General features: G+C 38.3%; 1 protein-coding gene across 10 annotated transcripts in view; it reads right to left on the bottom strand.

Moving 5' to 3' along the window:
* The window catches only part of TRPM1 (transient receptor potential cation channel subfamily M member 1), a 115928-nt gene that overhangs the window by 93920 nt on the left and 6066 nt on the right, over positions 1-15942 (bottom strand). For 9 of the 10 annotated variants that reach the window (XM_030015211.1, XM_030015214.1, XM_030015213.1 and 6 more), the window contains exons 2-4: positions 7967-8074; positions 2671-2728; positions 1763-1892 (exon numbers count right to left, since the gene is read on the bottom strand). In XM_030015211.1, coding sequence (XP_029871071.1) covers positions 1763-1892; positions 2671-2705 — 165 coding nt within the window. In that variant the 5' untranslated portion in view covers positions 2706-2728; positions 7967-8074. The remainder of the gene's footprint in view (positions 1-1762; positions 1893-2670; positions 2729-7966; positions 8075-15942) is intronic. The other variant, XM_030015219.1, reaches the window with a different exon arrangement.

Below are 15942 nucleotides of genomic sequence, written 5' to 3'. Positions count from 1 at the left end.
GACTGCACCTGGGGCACTATGCCTGCATTATAGATCTACTAGTCTGATTTGTCACGTTTAAGTGAGCCTAAATATATAAAACAACATTTTAAAGGGGAAGCCCTTCTCTTTAATTTCCTTTATCATCATTTCCCTGTGTTATACAATAAATAAAGTTAATGCTACCAGCCTAAGAAACTACTGCTTATCTTTGAAAAGTCATTTGATTGACAAAGCAAGGAATATACAGTTGTTCATGACACGGAAGTGCCTTGGAGGACAGCCTGGTTTTTCACACCATTTAGACACAGCCATGAGGCACCTAAGAAGCAACTGTTCAAGTAATGGGAAAAGTTACTCAAAGTGACACTGTTGCTAAGTATTAACTGACATTTCAATGTGCCACTTTGCTTTCTATCTATCAGAGAAGAAAAAACTGACCCCACTGCAAACACTTTAGAGCCTTCTGCTTTTCTTCTAAGTGTTTAGGCTTGGTCCTGGTGACAAGGACATTACAGCTGAAGTATTCTTTTTTTTTTCCCCACCTAGCAGTCAATGTCTGTAATAAGGCCTGTAATATGGGCATTACATGCAACTTGACAATCTTTTTAGCAGAGAAAAGGGCCAAGCTCCCCAGTTAGTACATCAAAAACATCGTTGTAAATGACTTTATCCCTAGATAGTGCTTGCAATTCACCTGGTGATGGCCCATGACCATCAATCTCTGCTGAAGAAGGTCCCCAAATGTAGACATATTCTTTCTTGCATTCACAGATGACCATGACCAATATTTCACATCATATAGAACTATCTTGTTTAAGAAGGAAACATTTTAATACACACTTAGTTGCCTGTGTGTCAATGACTAATTTCCTCCAAGATGCTGCCAGACATTTTTCTCTCAGTTATGTTCCTTCAGACTTCCTTTCACCCCTTTAATTAGAATCTGACTCTAACATTGTGTCGATCAGCAGAAATTAGAGGTAAGAGGGTTGGAAGGGTTGGAAGAGAAGACACAAACTATTTCTCATTATTTGAATGGAGTCAGTTCGAAAAAGGTCAGCTAAGCTGAAATCTAAGTAATCCTGAGCTGAAGTTAGTCTATATTTGTTCCAAATGAATCTATCAATCCATGGACAAAAGATGTATTTAAATTCCCTTCACAGCTGAAAACTGAATTAAGAAACAAATTCTTAATATTCATCCACAACATGCAAGCTTATGACAACAAAGTGAGTTTATAAATTATAAAGCAATCATCTTATGTCTTCTTTCTCCCTCCTTGTCTTTTTCATTCATATACTGCACAGCACACGACCTAACCACAAACTATATTTCTTGTAGAATCTGTCTGCTGTAGATGTTCAGTGAATCACATCAAAATCCTTTAGACATCCTATCAGTCTTCTAATTGATTGCATCAGAATTTGGCATGAACACTAAGTATCAATAGTTACCAAACTATGATTTTGACTATGGATAGGAATAATTACAGACTAGCCATGTTTGGTGATATTTAATCCAAAGATCCTTAAGGCAGTGCACTTGTGAAAGACCTCCCATAAGAGGAATAAGATTCATTGCCAGAACCATTGCAATGAACATGACTGATACCTCTGAGACTTAAAAGAGCACAGAGGAAAAGAGAGGATTGTTCTTGTTTATAACGATACCAGCTATTAAAAAAAAACCAACAAACCAAAACCAAAAAAACCCAAAAGGGGCAAACAGTAGCTCCAGCTGTTTCCCTCAGATTGTACTATTTGGGTAATTGCAGACTTACCTTTTGTGATCCAGATGCTGAGCCCTTAAATGAAGTGCGTTTGAAGGAGCCACTCATCCTCCGTAAGGAACCTGTGAACTTTCCTCCTCTTCCTTTCTTAATCCCCTGGCCCTTACCCTCCATGAGGGTCCTAGTAACCCAGCACCAAAGAAAACTCCAATTTTAGTCATGTAGTCTGAGCAGATTTTTTCCTGAAGCCAACAATCATTAAGTTACGGCTTAAATAGAGAGACAGATGCATAAAACAAAATCAAAGCCAAATAATGAGACTCCTGTTCTGATATGCACCCTGTCACAAGTGTTACCAGCCAGCTAGACAAGTAGAAAAACAAGGCAATACATGGATACAAACTGCTGTCCCCCTCCCTCTTCTCTACTGACTCTATAATCAGGCTTAATGCACACAGCTTCTGCAAGCTATGGTTTTTAATGGACAGAGATTTAATAAATGGTGATTGAAGGTAAATCTACTTTAGAAGCAGCAGCCCGAAAGGTTTTTATTTGTGCAAAGCACAGGGCAGTCAGATGGAAATTATTTTGGTATCAGTAGAAAGGCACATGAAAAGAGCAGATGGTCCTCAGCAGACTATGGGTTAGAGGCCTGGTGGAATTCTAAAGGATAACTGCTGATGGCAAGTGTGCCTACAGCAGGTCTCAGGACAAGAGAGGCAAGGTTTTAAAAGCAAGCAACCCATAAGATCACAAGTTAGATTCCAATTAATTAGGGAATATGGGTTGTGGCAAATAAGGTGTGGTATGATTAGTATCTGAATAAATCTATTTTGTACTATTCTGCCTAAATATGCAGAGTGAAAGCAAGAGGAGGCAGTTAGGAGAGGATAAACAAGAAATGAGGAAGAGACAAGGTGCTTTAAAAGAACAACAAATTATTATTGACTAGGAAATACCTAGCTGGCTCCAGAAGACTTGTCTTCTCAGACATGAGCCAGGAATGTGTTGGAGAGCCTGGTTTAGAAAAGAAGATGGATGAGAGCACAGAGAAACTAGAAATATATTTCAGAAATGTACATAGGGACTGCTGGTTTGTAACTGTGAGGTATGTCAGAAACACCACTCATTTACAGGATTTAGTTATACAGTCAGACTTTTTATTTATTTACTTCTTTTTAGGTTCACCCCTTTGTCCCTCAATAAAGATGGAGTGGGTGCCTGCTTGCAGCTGGTTAGAGGAGGCACAGAAAATTGTGTTGAAAACCTAAAATAAAACAAAAGTAGAAGAGGCTGATAGATGGAGATGCACCAATTTTGTTCTGGTCAGCACAGCCATAATCAAGAAAATGTAATTTCCCAGGCTGGCATGGATAAGTTGCTGACAATTTAGGACGTACTTAAAGTTGTGTTGGGAAATGGGAGAGTAAAATCCCATGTTCTGCAGGAGAATCACTTCTATCATATTAGTGCTAACAGTTCCTGGGATCAGGTTAACAGAATGTAGAGAGGAGGGCATGGACACTAAAGGGTCACAAAAGAGGTCTTCCATTCTAACCATTCATTAAACCTAGGCAAAACCAAGGAAGGTAAAAGTAGCATTTTTGACAAGACTTTTGACAGCAGCTGTTATACGTTGTTGTTTTAAGACATGGTTTGGCATAAGTGAACAAGGCTGAGGTAGAAGCTGGCAAATGGAATATAAAAATCTGGCAAGGACAGTAAGGTGATAGAGCATGGACAGAATAATCTTAAAGGGAGTTGTGATCAGGCAAGCTACTTTACAAAGTAGTGCCTCATAAATTCCATGTACATCTGCTCTCCTAAAGGGTCTCTCCATTATATCTGGTCAGTTAGCAGCAAAACATTGCAATTACTGAATGGTCTTCTGTACTTTATCATTGAGTTAGTTGCAGAAGATAAAATACCTGGGTCAAAAATTACCCTGTTGTGAGTTTAAACTGTTATGATCTTTGAAACAAAATAAATTACTTCTATGTACACCAGAACTTGGTTTGCCCAATCCTGTCTTTTTCATCTATAAAAGCCATTGCTACATTCTGGGACATATTCTCAAATGGTGGCAGCTATTACAGCAGTCACTTCTATCAAAACTGACAGATTTAATGAGCTGAGAATATGTCCTCCTGATCTAGCACCTTGTTTGATAATTACAAACAAAGTTGAAAGACATTCAGATAACAGCATATGCTGAACATTTTTGGTTTATATTGTAATTTAAACAACGTGAATGCTATCAAAGAACAAAAAAAATTCAAGGCTCCTTTGCACAGTTCCTCTTCCTCAGCCACAACATGCTGAATGCAATGAATGAAACAGGGGTGTATCCTAGTAACTATTTGTAACGTCACCTCACAAATAGGCATCATGTTATGACAGCGCAATTTCCTGAAGTGATGTTGGGCTGCATTAGTCAGAAGGGTTGACTAATGGTATTTTGGTCAAGGACAAAAATGGGGACATGCTTTTCTGGAAGCGGAAATTCAGAATATGAATCTGTTCTCTAAGACACAATGTAGAATGTGAATAAGGAATTCATTAACTTGGTCCGTATGGATCTGTGATTCTAAGACTTTTGTCTGAGCTCCCTGTAACTGGTTTTGGTATATTTTAAGGACCACACTGGATTTTCACAGTCATCAGTACACAGGAGATGTTGACATCCAAGAGCCAGATGAAAGCCTTCCAATGCAACAGAAGCTGCTGAATACTAACCCCAGTTGAAAAATCAGGCAACTAAGTTCTGCTGATGTTCTTGTCCCCACTGTGTTTATATAACACTTAATGGGCTGTTTCCACTACACCAGGGGAACAGAAACATACACCATGCTGGCACTCTCAACAGCTCTGTGATTTAGAAGCACAAGTTTAACTGACTTTCCAAAAGAGCTTTTGGTTTTAGGAGTGCAGTCTCACATTAGGAAACCTTTTAAGCAGACATTGTTAATGAACGTTCCTGTCTCACTTCGGAGTTTACTACTTCATCAGTTGAGTTGATTCAATGGTTTGTGTGGTCTAAATCAGATCTGTGTAACCATGTGGTTTAAATCAGCACTGGGGGAGGAAAGGGTAGTAATCTCTTGCAACAGGATGTGGTTGACAACGAATGAGCATCTGGCGCAGTATGAAAGACCCTTAAACTGGTTCTGAAACTGAACAATTCATGACATGCAATGGACACATCTGTCCATCACCCTCCATGTTTTGCAATAAGATCAAATTGGTCAAAGTTAGATGATGAAAAACCCAAGACCATACATACATCCCCGTAAAAGAATAAGTCGAGTGCAGGCACACTGCATTTACAAGATCAACTTCAAGGTGATCCTTAACAGCCTGCTCCCTGGGAAGAGCAGGATGCATCCATTTCAAAGTACACAAAAGTAACATACTATGTAAAACGTAAGTATCTCCTATAGATACCGCACCATAGAAATTTAACATCTGCAGTCATGGAAAGATCCATGGCTCAAAGGCCCTAACACAATGTGTTTTTAAAAAAGTGAATAGTTTGGTTAAAGATAGCTGTAGTTCTTTCAGCCTATAGAAAATCTAAAATGGACTAAAGTGCTCTCACTGTTCGTGGTCAGAGCTATTCTATGACATCACATCAGACATGTCTGATGTCAGTTTGAAAAAAAAAAAGTTACAGATTTAAAGCTTTGACCTATAGTCCACCATGTCAGCTGAAATGTTTCCACTCACTAAATATGGAAAGCAGTAGCGCATAATCCGATGAACTTTATTTACACGGACAGACTGGGGTAAGATAGGCTTATACCTTTATAAAGACTTAAATATAAAAGGCATGTATAATTAGGCCTTCCTTCACTTTGCATTTAATATCAGTATTAAACTAAATGTGAGTTTCTTTCACAGACAATGGATTATAAAACAAAAACTAAAAGCATTTCTTCATTGTTTTTAATGGGATGTCTTAAAAGAATATTTTCTGTAAAAAAAATATGTTGGTGTCCTTTGACATTTCTGATACAATAAGAAAATTTGAAGTCATGTGTTTAACTAAAAAACCCCTCCTACATTCCGTTAAGGGTATTCATTAATTATGCTAAGAACAGGAGCTGCTGGTATTGTGCTTGGTGTTGCATAAATGCTTTTCCAAAAAGGCTTTTCCCAAGATAGTAATAATTAGTTATGTTGTGCTTGCTACCAAAACATCTAGACAAGTGTCCCCACAAGCAAATCCATCTTCCACTTCAACAGGAATTTTCCTGCATAAGGACATGAGCATACACCAGGATTGTCTGAAATCACTATAGTGCTGCAAACTATTATCATTTTGAAGTCTTTCAACTCTTCAGAAACCTACCTGCTACTCTGTTACTGGCAGGATAAACCTGCTACTCTCCCAAACTGAAAACAAATGGAAATGTCAAAATTACTCTTCAAGATGATTTAATCCTGTTAATCCATTTATGTACTCTCCACAAGTTGGCTAGCTTCAGACAGCCAGTTCAGCAGTTTAACGTATTTTTAACTTTCAAAAACCTGGTCTCTTTCAACCTGTTTTTCTCTCATTGCAGTACATATAAAAAGCTGCAGGAAATCAGACTAACATCTCACAGCTGTGCACAATAACCTCCAAAGCAGACAACTGAGGGCCTATCTGAAATGAGCTGGAGCAGAATGAAACTGGATAACATTTTATAGACAAGGTAAAGAGCAACAAGTTTCCTGACTACTGATTAAGTGCTTTGCTTTCCAAATCAAACAATTTTGCAGCTGTAGATTCACTTTTGAAAGAACATGAAACCAAAACTGTAAGTACAAATGCTCCTCATTCTGGAGAGTTGCATCCTTCAAACTGTAAAAACAAAAATGTTTAACATTTGAAGAACTACTACTATTTGATTATACTGGCTTCTCAGTGGTCTAGTAACAGCATTGCACTTGCCTTTTCTCATTTCCTCACACTGAACATTTTCCAGCCTTCTCCACTCCCCCACATCTACACATTCAGATGCACTAGTCATGAATCATGCAGATCACAGAAGCAGTACATTACTTTTATGTCATGAACAGAAAACTATGAAACAACTGCTAGGTCTCATTATTAGCCAAAAGAAATAAAACAGTCCACTACAACACCATAGTCCATTACAAATTCTATTGCTTTTAGAAAAAACCCACCACTTTCTTCCCATAAAATTTTTATAGTTTTCTCCCCTCTCTTTACCAAGAACTAAAGAATAAGGTTTCAAATTTTTCCTTCTTGTTCTTTTGAGTGCTTCTCCATTTGTGCTACAAGTACTTTCAAATTTGTAACACTTAAAATCAAAGATAGGAAGGGATGGAGGAAGGAAGGAAGGGACAATCTAGTGACAATAAATACAGCATTTATCAACATAAATGCAGAACAGGCAGTGATAACGCTCTATAGTGGGGTACAATAACTTAGTACCAAACTAGAGAGAAAGGTATTGAGGTCCAGAAGATCAGACAGACACCGAGGGATCAAAAATTACACAAACATTGAGTAACTGGTTTTATCACAAGCTCTACTGCAACTAGGACCATTTAGCTTCCAAATCACTTCTTCTTTCTTTTCTTTTTAAACAAATACTATCTTTGGATAGTTGATGACATTAGGTGCAGACTAAAGACCTGTTTTTACACGTTATATTCAGGGCTATAATTTCTGGCCTTACTATTAACATGAATATGACTTAAATGATGGGTAAGTTTACAGAGTTACGAGGAGGAACAGAAATCAAACCAGCCAAACAAAAAATTCCAAAGCTCTATGTCCCTAGAGACAAGGGAGAAAACCACAAAAGTTTTACATTTTCAAGTTCTGAAGAACCCTGAACACTTCATGAAATCATGATGTTTTTCATTAGCAGTATGACAATTTTCCATGCAAAGTGTATTTTTTATTTGCAAAAAAAACCTTTGTAATTTTGCAATACAGAGCTTGACATCTTTCTTAGGTCTGGAGAGCTGCAACTCAAATAATGAAGAGCATTTGGAAAATTTTACACCATTTTTACAGAACTCTATTTAAAACTTCCTGTGCACAACAAAACTGGTAGTGGGAGCACCATGTCTTCAATTCCCTTCGGCAGTTCACACTTCAGTTATACACTGCAGTGCATTACTGTTTTATTTTAGTTATAGGTCTTAGCTATTACATACTTCAACAGTTCTTGATTCTTTAGTTTCTATCCCTGAAATGAAGTACAGACAGAATATCGTTTAGTGCTGGTTACCTACCATGAGAATGAGCACGCTGTAGGTCGCTGGGGACTGCTGTCTGCTGGGTGAGGAAAGTTGACTCCTTTTTCTGTAAACTACATATCCTCAAATCAATGCTGTAGTAACCTAGGCAAAAGCATATTTGGATTAAAAATGTAACAGCTTACACAACATAACTCAGACAGCATGTAAATAGCAGGTGACATTTATAGAAAAGAAGTTTCATTTAGTCAATTCCACACTTAAAAAACTCAGAGGAAGACTGTAGGCCACTTTGTGGTACTTTTACTTCAGCATTGTCTATTTAGCCATTCCAAGAGTCTTTGTTATTTAGCAACTGTCTGTCCCCTCTCTCCTTCTCTTGCAAGAAAAAAAGCACGTTTAAAGTGAAATTAAGCAGACCACGAGACATGTGGACAGAATAGAAAAGGTAAAGACATAACCTCTGCTTGTGCCAGTGGGCTTGTAAATTGGTGCCTGTGTTACCACCCTCACATATTAGAAATAATCTGTACTAATCATATAAAGAACAAAACCTGCCTAGGGAGCTGAACATGCAGAAACCCACCAGATCTCTCTGTCACCTCACCTTCGGACATAGACTCAGCTTCCCTATATTTGTAGAATCATAGAAAAAATTAAGTTGGAATGACTTTGAAGCTCACCTAGTCTGACCCCCTGTTCAAAGGAGAGCCAACCTAAAAGTTGGATCAAGTGGTTCAGGGCTTTGTCCAGCTGAATGCTGAAAACTTCTAAGGACAGTGTTTCCAGTCGTCTGGGCAACCTGCTCCAGTATGCAACCATTCCTCACTGTAAGGAATTTTTTCCTTATGTCCCTTTGAAATTTCCCTTGCTGCAACTTACAGCCATTGTTTCTTCCTTCTGCACCTCTGAGAAGAATCTGGCTCCATCTTCTCTGTAACACTCCTTTACTTAGTGGAAGACTGCAACTAAATTCGTCCTCAGCCTTCTCCTCTCCAAGCTGGACAAACCCAGCTCTTCTAGCCTATCTTTACATCAGGTGCTTCCATACCCTAATCATACTGATGGCCCCCCACTGGGAGACATTTTTCAATCTCTCTCTTGTACTAAGGGGCTCCCAAAATGAAGACAGTACTCCAGATGCAAACTCATGAGTGCCAAACAGAGGGAATAAACATTTCCCTCTTCCTAAAAACACCACAATACACAGCCTTCATCACTACAAGGGCACACTGCTGACTCATCTTCAATCTGCTGTTCACTGGGATTCTGCAAATTTCCTAGAGTGCACTGTATCCCATTTTCCAGGATACTGAAGGTGTTACACTGTATCAGCCCCTTCTGTATCACAGCATTATACCTACAAAGACATATTCAAACTGAAAAGTAAAAATGAGAAAAATGTGTTCATCTCAGCAGTTTAGAATTACTGCGCTGAATTGAAACGCAGCAGGATAACTTGGAGTCTGAATTTGTGATGGGGGGGCATGTCCTAGATCCTGCTACCTTAATACAGCATCCTTAGAGACATCAAAAGAACGGTTTTACAGGCAGAAGTCCATTTAACTGCAGGCTGAACCAGGTGAAGACTTCTTGCATAGACAGGACTAGTTGTCAGCAGTTTAACAATTTTCCATGTGGCTACATGATCACTAGTACTAACAGTGGAGCAGCATGTGGTTGGATGGGCTTAATTTGATCACAGAAGAACACCATGAGTTTTTCTCTTGCAGCTCTGTGGTTCCTTTCCCCTAAGTAGCCTCTGAACTACATTAAAGGCTGCTCATACAAGCAGAGAGCTAGTTTTCAGAGGGTTTGGAAGCACATTGGGACGCACAGCAATTTAAAACACAATCAACTTCCATCTAAGTGAGCAGGTATGTTACATTAGAAGTGGAAATGAAGAATATCTTGCCACAGAAAATGGTGTTGGGAGAGCATTTTTACAGGAAAATTTGTCCAGCACCGCACGTTTGACATTCATGTGCTTTCAGACAACACCACAAAAAGCTCTAGTTACTATTAGCAGTGACTTCATATCTGATTAATAGAACTAAATGAGTGTCATGGTTTAACCCCAGCCAGCAACTAAGCACCACACAGCCGCTCGCTCACTTCCCCCCCACCCAATGCAATGGGGGAGAGAATCGGAAGGAAAAAGGTAAAACTCATGGGTTGAGATAAGAATAGTTTAATAGAACAGAAAGGAAGAAAATAATAATAATGATAATAACAATAATAAAATGACAATAATAATAAAAGGATTGGATTATACAAAACAAGTGATGCACAATGCAATTGCTCACCACTTGCTGACTGATGCCCAGTTAGTTCCTGAGCAGCGATCCACACCCCCAGGCCAACTCCCCCCAGTTTATATACTGGGCATGACATCACATGGTATGGAATATCCCTTTGGCCAGTTTGGGTCAGCTGTCCTGGCTGTGTCCCCTCCCAAATTCTTGTGCCCCTCCAGCCTTCTTGCTGGCTGGGCATGAGAACCTGAAAAATCCTTGACTTAGTATAAACATTACTTAGCAACAACTGAAAACATCAGTATTATCAACATTTTTCTCATACTGAATCCAAGACATAACACTATACCAGTTACTAGAAAGAAAATTAACTCTATCCCAGCCGAAACCAGGACAATGAGTTACTTGGTTTCTTTCTCTGGTTTGAAACTACCTGGGATGGAAGAAATAGCAATACAAGAAAATGATGGCTGAGGACAGCACAAAATCTTATGTGCACTCATCTGTTCCTGCCTGATATACAGTGTATTATATTTAGATTGTATTACCTAGAACTTAGTAGCTATTCCCATAGCACTTTCCATCTTAAGATTCAAGTGACTTGAACATTAAAATCCTGAACTTCAATACCCTTGGGAAGCAAGGAAGCATTCTCATCTCTAACAAATAACGGAGCAGCTGAGGCACAGGAAAGCTGAATTACTTGTTTATATATGTGTGATGTAGAAAATAAGAAGGGCCTCCAGGGGTGACACAATCACCTTTTTGGGGGGTTAGGTTTTTGTTTCCCCCTGCCCCCCCCCGCCCCCCCCCCCCCGCCATGTATCACTGATGGCAGTGGTGACTACCAGGAGAAAACCAGTCACAGATCCCAGCTTAACTGGACTGCACATTTCCTTATCCATTTATTACACATGTACTGATAGTAGTGGATATGCACCACATGTCAGGAAGGCATTAGATAATGCCTTCCATGAAAACAGTAATAGGCCCATACTTTGCATATCAATATAATTTTCTGCTTGGGCTCTCTTTCTTTTTATATAAATATAACCCAGATAACTAACAACAGAAATCCAGCTCATCATTTTACAGATAAGGAACAGTATAATTCGTTAAAGGTTTAAATATTGATAAGAAACTCAGTAATTTTCATTGCTCAAGCTCAGACAGTTATTGACCTAATTCTGAAAAATGCTGAACAAGCAACAGCTCCTATAATAGCAAATGGGAGCTGCCACCTTTCTTCAATTCAGATTCTTGTTGCCTCAAATGACTTTTCAAAAACTGAAGCAGATCAAGGACCTTATCCAGCATATGACTATCTAAATTAATCTCAGTGGGCATTTGTGAGGATCTAGACCATGGTTAATGGGTATTTTTGAAAACTCAGGCCTTGATGACATATTTTATGCCATGTCCACATGTACAGTAACTTACTTCACATGCAAATTGCCTACTAATATAATTAGAGCGCTCTTACTGCTGCTCTCAAAGAGGCGGAGCTGAGAACAGACAGTGCATCCCTTCACTACTGCATCACGTGTTCAATTTCCAACCAAGCTGAAAGAGCTAGAATCAGCTTGGGAGCACTTTGATAAATCACTTCCTTGTCTCATCCTAGGATTCTGCAAACAGCTAGGTCTTCCAAGCTAAGAAAAGTGAAAGAAAATCCATTTGTTGACTTCTGTTGCTTTAAAACATGGGGAGGTAAAACCTGAATTCTAAAAATGGGACTATGAAGATAATAATAAAAAACATATTCTATGCAGATTAAACTTCATAACTGCTTTAGGGACACTAAAACAGAGTAAGCAAAGCTCTTTAAAACTAAAGCAGTGGTTCACTTTGAATACTGAATTTAGATGCTAAGTTACTACAGATATTTCAGGCCTTCACTTGGGATAAATCTCTGTTTTACCTGTGCAAAGCCTAAAACACTGGCTGTGATGCTTCACTCGGTTTTGTTGTTTAGAATGGCAATGTTTCATTGCTCTGGGCTTTTATGAAAGCAAGCTAATTATTATTTCAGCTCCACTAATGAGCCAAAGATTGAACGTACTGTAGGGTTTTTAAATTGTTTTGTGGGCAAAAGGAGGGGAAAAAATAATTTATTTCTCCAGGTCTATTCATTACTTCAACCTTCATATGAGATACTACAGAACAGTACCAAGACAGCGGAAAGAACCTCACTCTCCACAACACTTAGCTACTAACCTGGTACCAAGGTTCTAAATAATTTCCATAAGGTATATTGATATTTTGCCATAAACTGCTGTCTTCAAAATGTACCATGTGATCTCAGACAGTCAGTTCAGATCAGGAAACTGGGCTTATAAATCCCTATCTCAAAAAGGCAGCTGCGGTTTAGGACAATTTTGTCTTTTTGTCCCCCTCCTTCTGCAAACTTTCTAAAGATAGCAGTATTTATTTTCAAGTTTATTAAAACATAGTTATTGTGAAAAATTTCAGTTTTGATAAACCAATACTTTTTGACTGAAACCTGTTTCACTCATCAATTCTCCAATCAGCTACATAAATAAAGTATTTCCATATTGAAATAAGAAATGGAGATAAATCCTCATTTGAATAAATTTGTGTAAGTTAAAGGGCAGATATTGGAAATTTGTGGTTTGGGGGTTTAATGCAAGTATTAGAAGAACTAAACCCAGGCCTAGTTAGTTTCCCATGAACCTGAGAATGCAGTAGCACTGGGAGAACTGATTAACCATCTTCCATTTAAAAAAAACACTTTTATGATGCACTATTTGGTTATTACCGTGCAGAAGAAATAAGAACGCAAAATCTGAATTTCCATAAAAGCATCACTTTCAGTAAAACTATTGGGTTTTAGTTTTGTGAGGAAAATAGGAATGTTTCTATAAAAGGTTTCAAAACATACGGAAGCTACTTCTGTGGAGAAAAAAAGTTGTACTTACGAACAATATTTCTCTAGCCAATGGCATAACTAGTGGGTTAAAAACTCATCTAGGTGAACAAGTAGATAGTTCGTGGGCTCTCGTTCATTGTAAGAAGCAAAGCAATTTGTTATTTATTTTATTTGCCTTCAAAGCCCAATTCAACACAATATTAAGTTGTCTGTAACAGATACTGATGGAAACAGATGAGAAATGTCACCAGATCTTGGATAGCAACCTAACGTGCAAAATTATATAGCGTGAATTACAATTGGAAATGACTGAATTGCTGTAATAGGAGTAAAAACCTCCTCCCTCTCCTATGTGTAGAATTTAGCTCTGGGATTGATGAATTCAGGACCTGCATCTGCCCGGTTACTTTGAAAGCTCAGGTAGCCTGTCATCCTTGGACCAGGTGGATTTCTAGTCCCCTTGCCTTTAGTGGTATGCAAAGAATTAAAGAGAAGAAGCTTGGAAGAGAATTATAAAAACCTGAATTCAGTCCAGCACTTCAGAGAATACAGGCCATGTGGAGCTGGAGATCCTCAGTAATTGGTATGGAACAACGTATGTGTGCCAGCAGATCAGTCATATTGTCCTATGTTACTCTGGATACAAAGCTGAGTCTTTAAAAACAGTCTAGGATTTCACATCTACTTTAAGGATAATGACAACAAATTAATTACAATGATGTTCATTCAGTCTCAGCACACTTGTAAGTAACTTTCCTTTTAGATAGACAGAAAACCAGAACTCTTTCCAGTCTTCACAGTCATAGTAATAAAGTAATATAGATGACAGAAAGGATTACACTGCACTTTATGAGATTATTTTACAGACCAGCTTTGCTGCAACCTCCTCCATTTTCTGTGCATCATCAACCTGGAGCAAGCACTTCTCACTGGACTCAGACTTGTCTATGTGACAAAGCACTTCCTTGTAGTAAATTAAAATACCTATATCAGCCTAGACTGACAAATGATAAAAAGTACTAACAGAGTAGTCACTCCCGGATGACCATTACAATCAGTTTGCCTAAACAATCAGATCAAAATTTTTCTTCATTTTCCCTATATTTTCATTATTTTCCACGCATCCTGTTTATATTCAAACAATTAGATGTGGTAAATAAAATGGTAAATATTTCCTGTTAAATACAGTTTGAAGTGTTTTTCTCCTATGCCTAAAGCATGGCTGAAACTGTCTGCACATTAATACAGTTACTTTCGCTTTGTGATAAAAATGGAATGCTAGCCTTGTTATTGCAACAACGAACTGGAGCTAGAGGGGAGTACCAAGAGTCCGTTGTGCTGGGCAGACTGGAAAGATGCTAGGGGCCTTGCGGGTGTGAGCAGGGTGACCCTAGATACAAAATGCAAAAAAGACTGATTTCAGAAGTAGAACCATTGCCACTGGTGGTGGCCCCCCATTGAAAATGAGATTCATGCCAGGTGACTTTAATGTATACTGTACAAACACGGACAGCAATCAGCTTCAGCCTCACAATCTTAAAAACAAAGGAGGTTTTGACATAGATTTCAATGAGGATACACTCTTATGACAGTAACAAGAGTTTCCTTATTCATTTCAGCTAAGCAAAAAATCACCATCATTTCAGTATTCAGTACACCACTTTTTTCAATGCAATACTGTGGTCTCAAACAAAGCTAGTTAAATAAATCCAGAACAGTCCCATATCTACCAGCAACTAAAATAAAGGCTGAAAGAATGTCTCTTGCCTAGCTAATAACAGAGGACTTGAAAGGATAGTGAAGAAAAAGAGAGCACTAAAGAATTAAATCATAAACAAAATGAGTAATTTAAATACAAGCATTGAAGCCTTGTACCTGCACCACTAGATACTAGCCCACAAAACTCCACTGATCTGAGAATTGAAACAATGAGCCTGTGTAACTGTGGAAGGAAGTAGCCTATTTCTGCTTCTCACCACAAGACAACATCTACAACTGGTGACAAAAGCCGGCTCCTTGCTTGGGTAAACAAGGAAGGTCTGAGCAGCAGGTACGCTGGAACTCTGCTCATGTTCAACACAGTAAATAATGAAACAAGGCTTCCTACTGTGCTCCATCATTCCCAAGATAGAGGAAGCAACTGCTTCTTGTTGGGAGATAATTGAATTACTATCAGTTCTAAAAAGGGGAAAGGACAGACTTCCATTAGATGCTTTGTTAATGTATCAGTTCTCTTACTCATAGCATTGAGTTCCATTGTGAAATTCCAAACACATAGTTACTAGTGCCACATCTGTTTGGTATCTTCAATGATAAGTAAACACTTCTTACCTCCATCATTTGGCAACTTGGTTTTCACACACAACACTTTTTTTTATTATCACCAGCTCCATCTGGTGGATATTCTGCAGCATGTATTTTCTTGAAGGGAAAGAATAGGATTTTCTAATACAGTTTTGCTTATCCTCCCTTTAGAAATATAAGCATTAAAATGTCTAATATTTAATTCTTTTCACATGATATTAGCATGTGGGAAAGGTCAAATATGCTGAAATGTCCATCTTTAGTCGCAATTCATTGTCCAGGAGAGGTTTAAAAACTTCTCTGTAAGAAAACGAGTTTAATTGGCCAGTGCCCTTTCCTAAACCATAGTGCACTGGTATTTTACACAATCATGTTGGCTCTGATTGTGAAAATTGCTTTTCAAGTGAAAAATATAAATAAAATACATAAAATAAATTTGGACCAGTTAGTAATAATGGCAACTGCAACACAAAAGACCTAGAAATGTGCACGTGCAATACATTTTGATGCAAGAACAAGACGACAATATGAGGTACGAATTAGCAGCAAGATAAAAGTAAGCA

The sequence above is a fragment of the Aquila chrysaetos genome, chromosome 5 (genome assembly GCF_900496995.4).
Source record: "Aquila chrysaetos chrysaetos chromosome 5, bAquChr1.4, whole genome shotgun sequence".
Classification (NCBI taxonomy): Eukaryota; Metazoa; Chordata; class Aves; order Accipitriformes; family Accipitridae; genus Aquila; species Aquila chrysaetos.
This window is presented reverse-complemented; position numbering and strand designations above follow the sequence as displayed.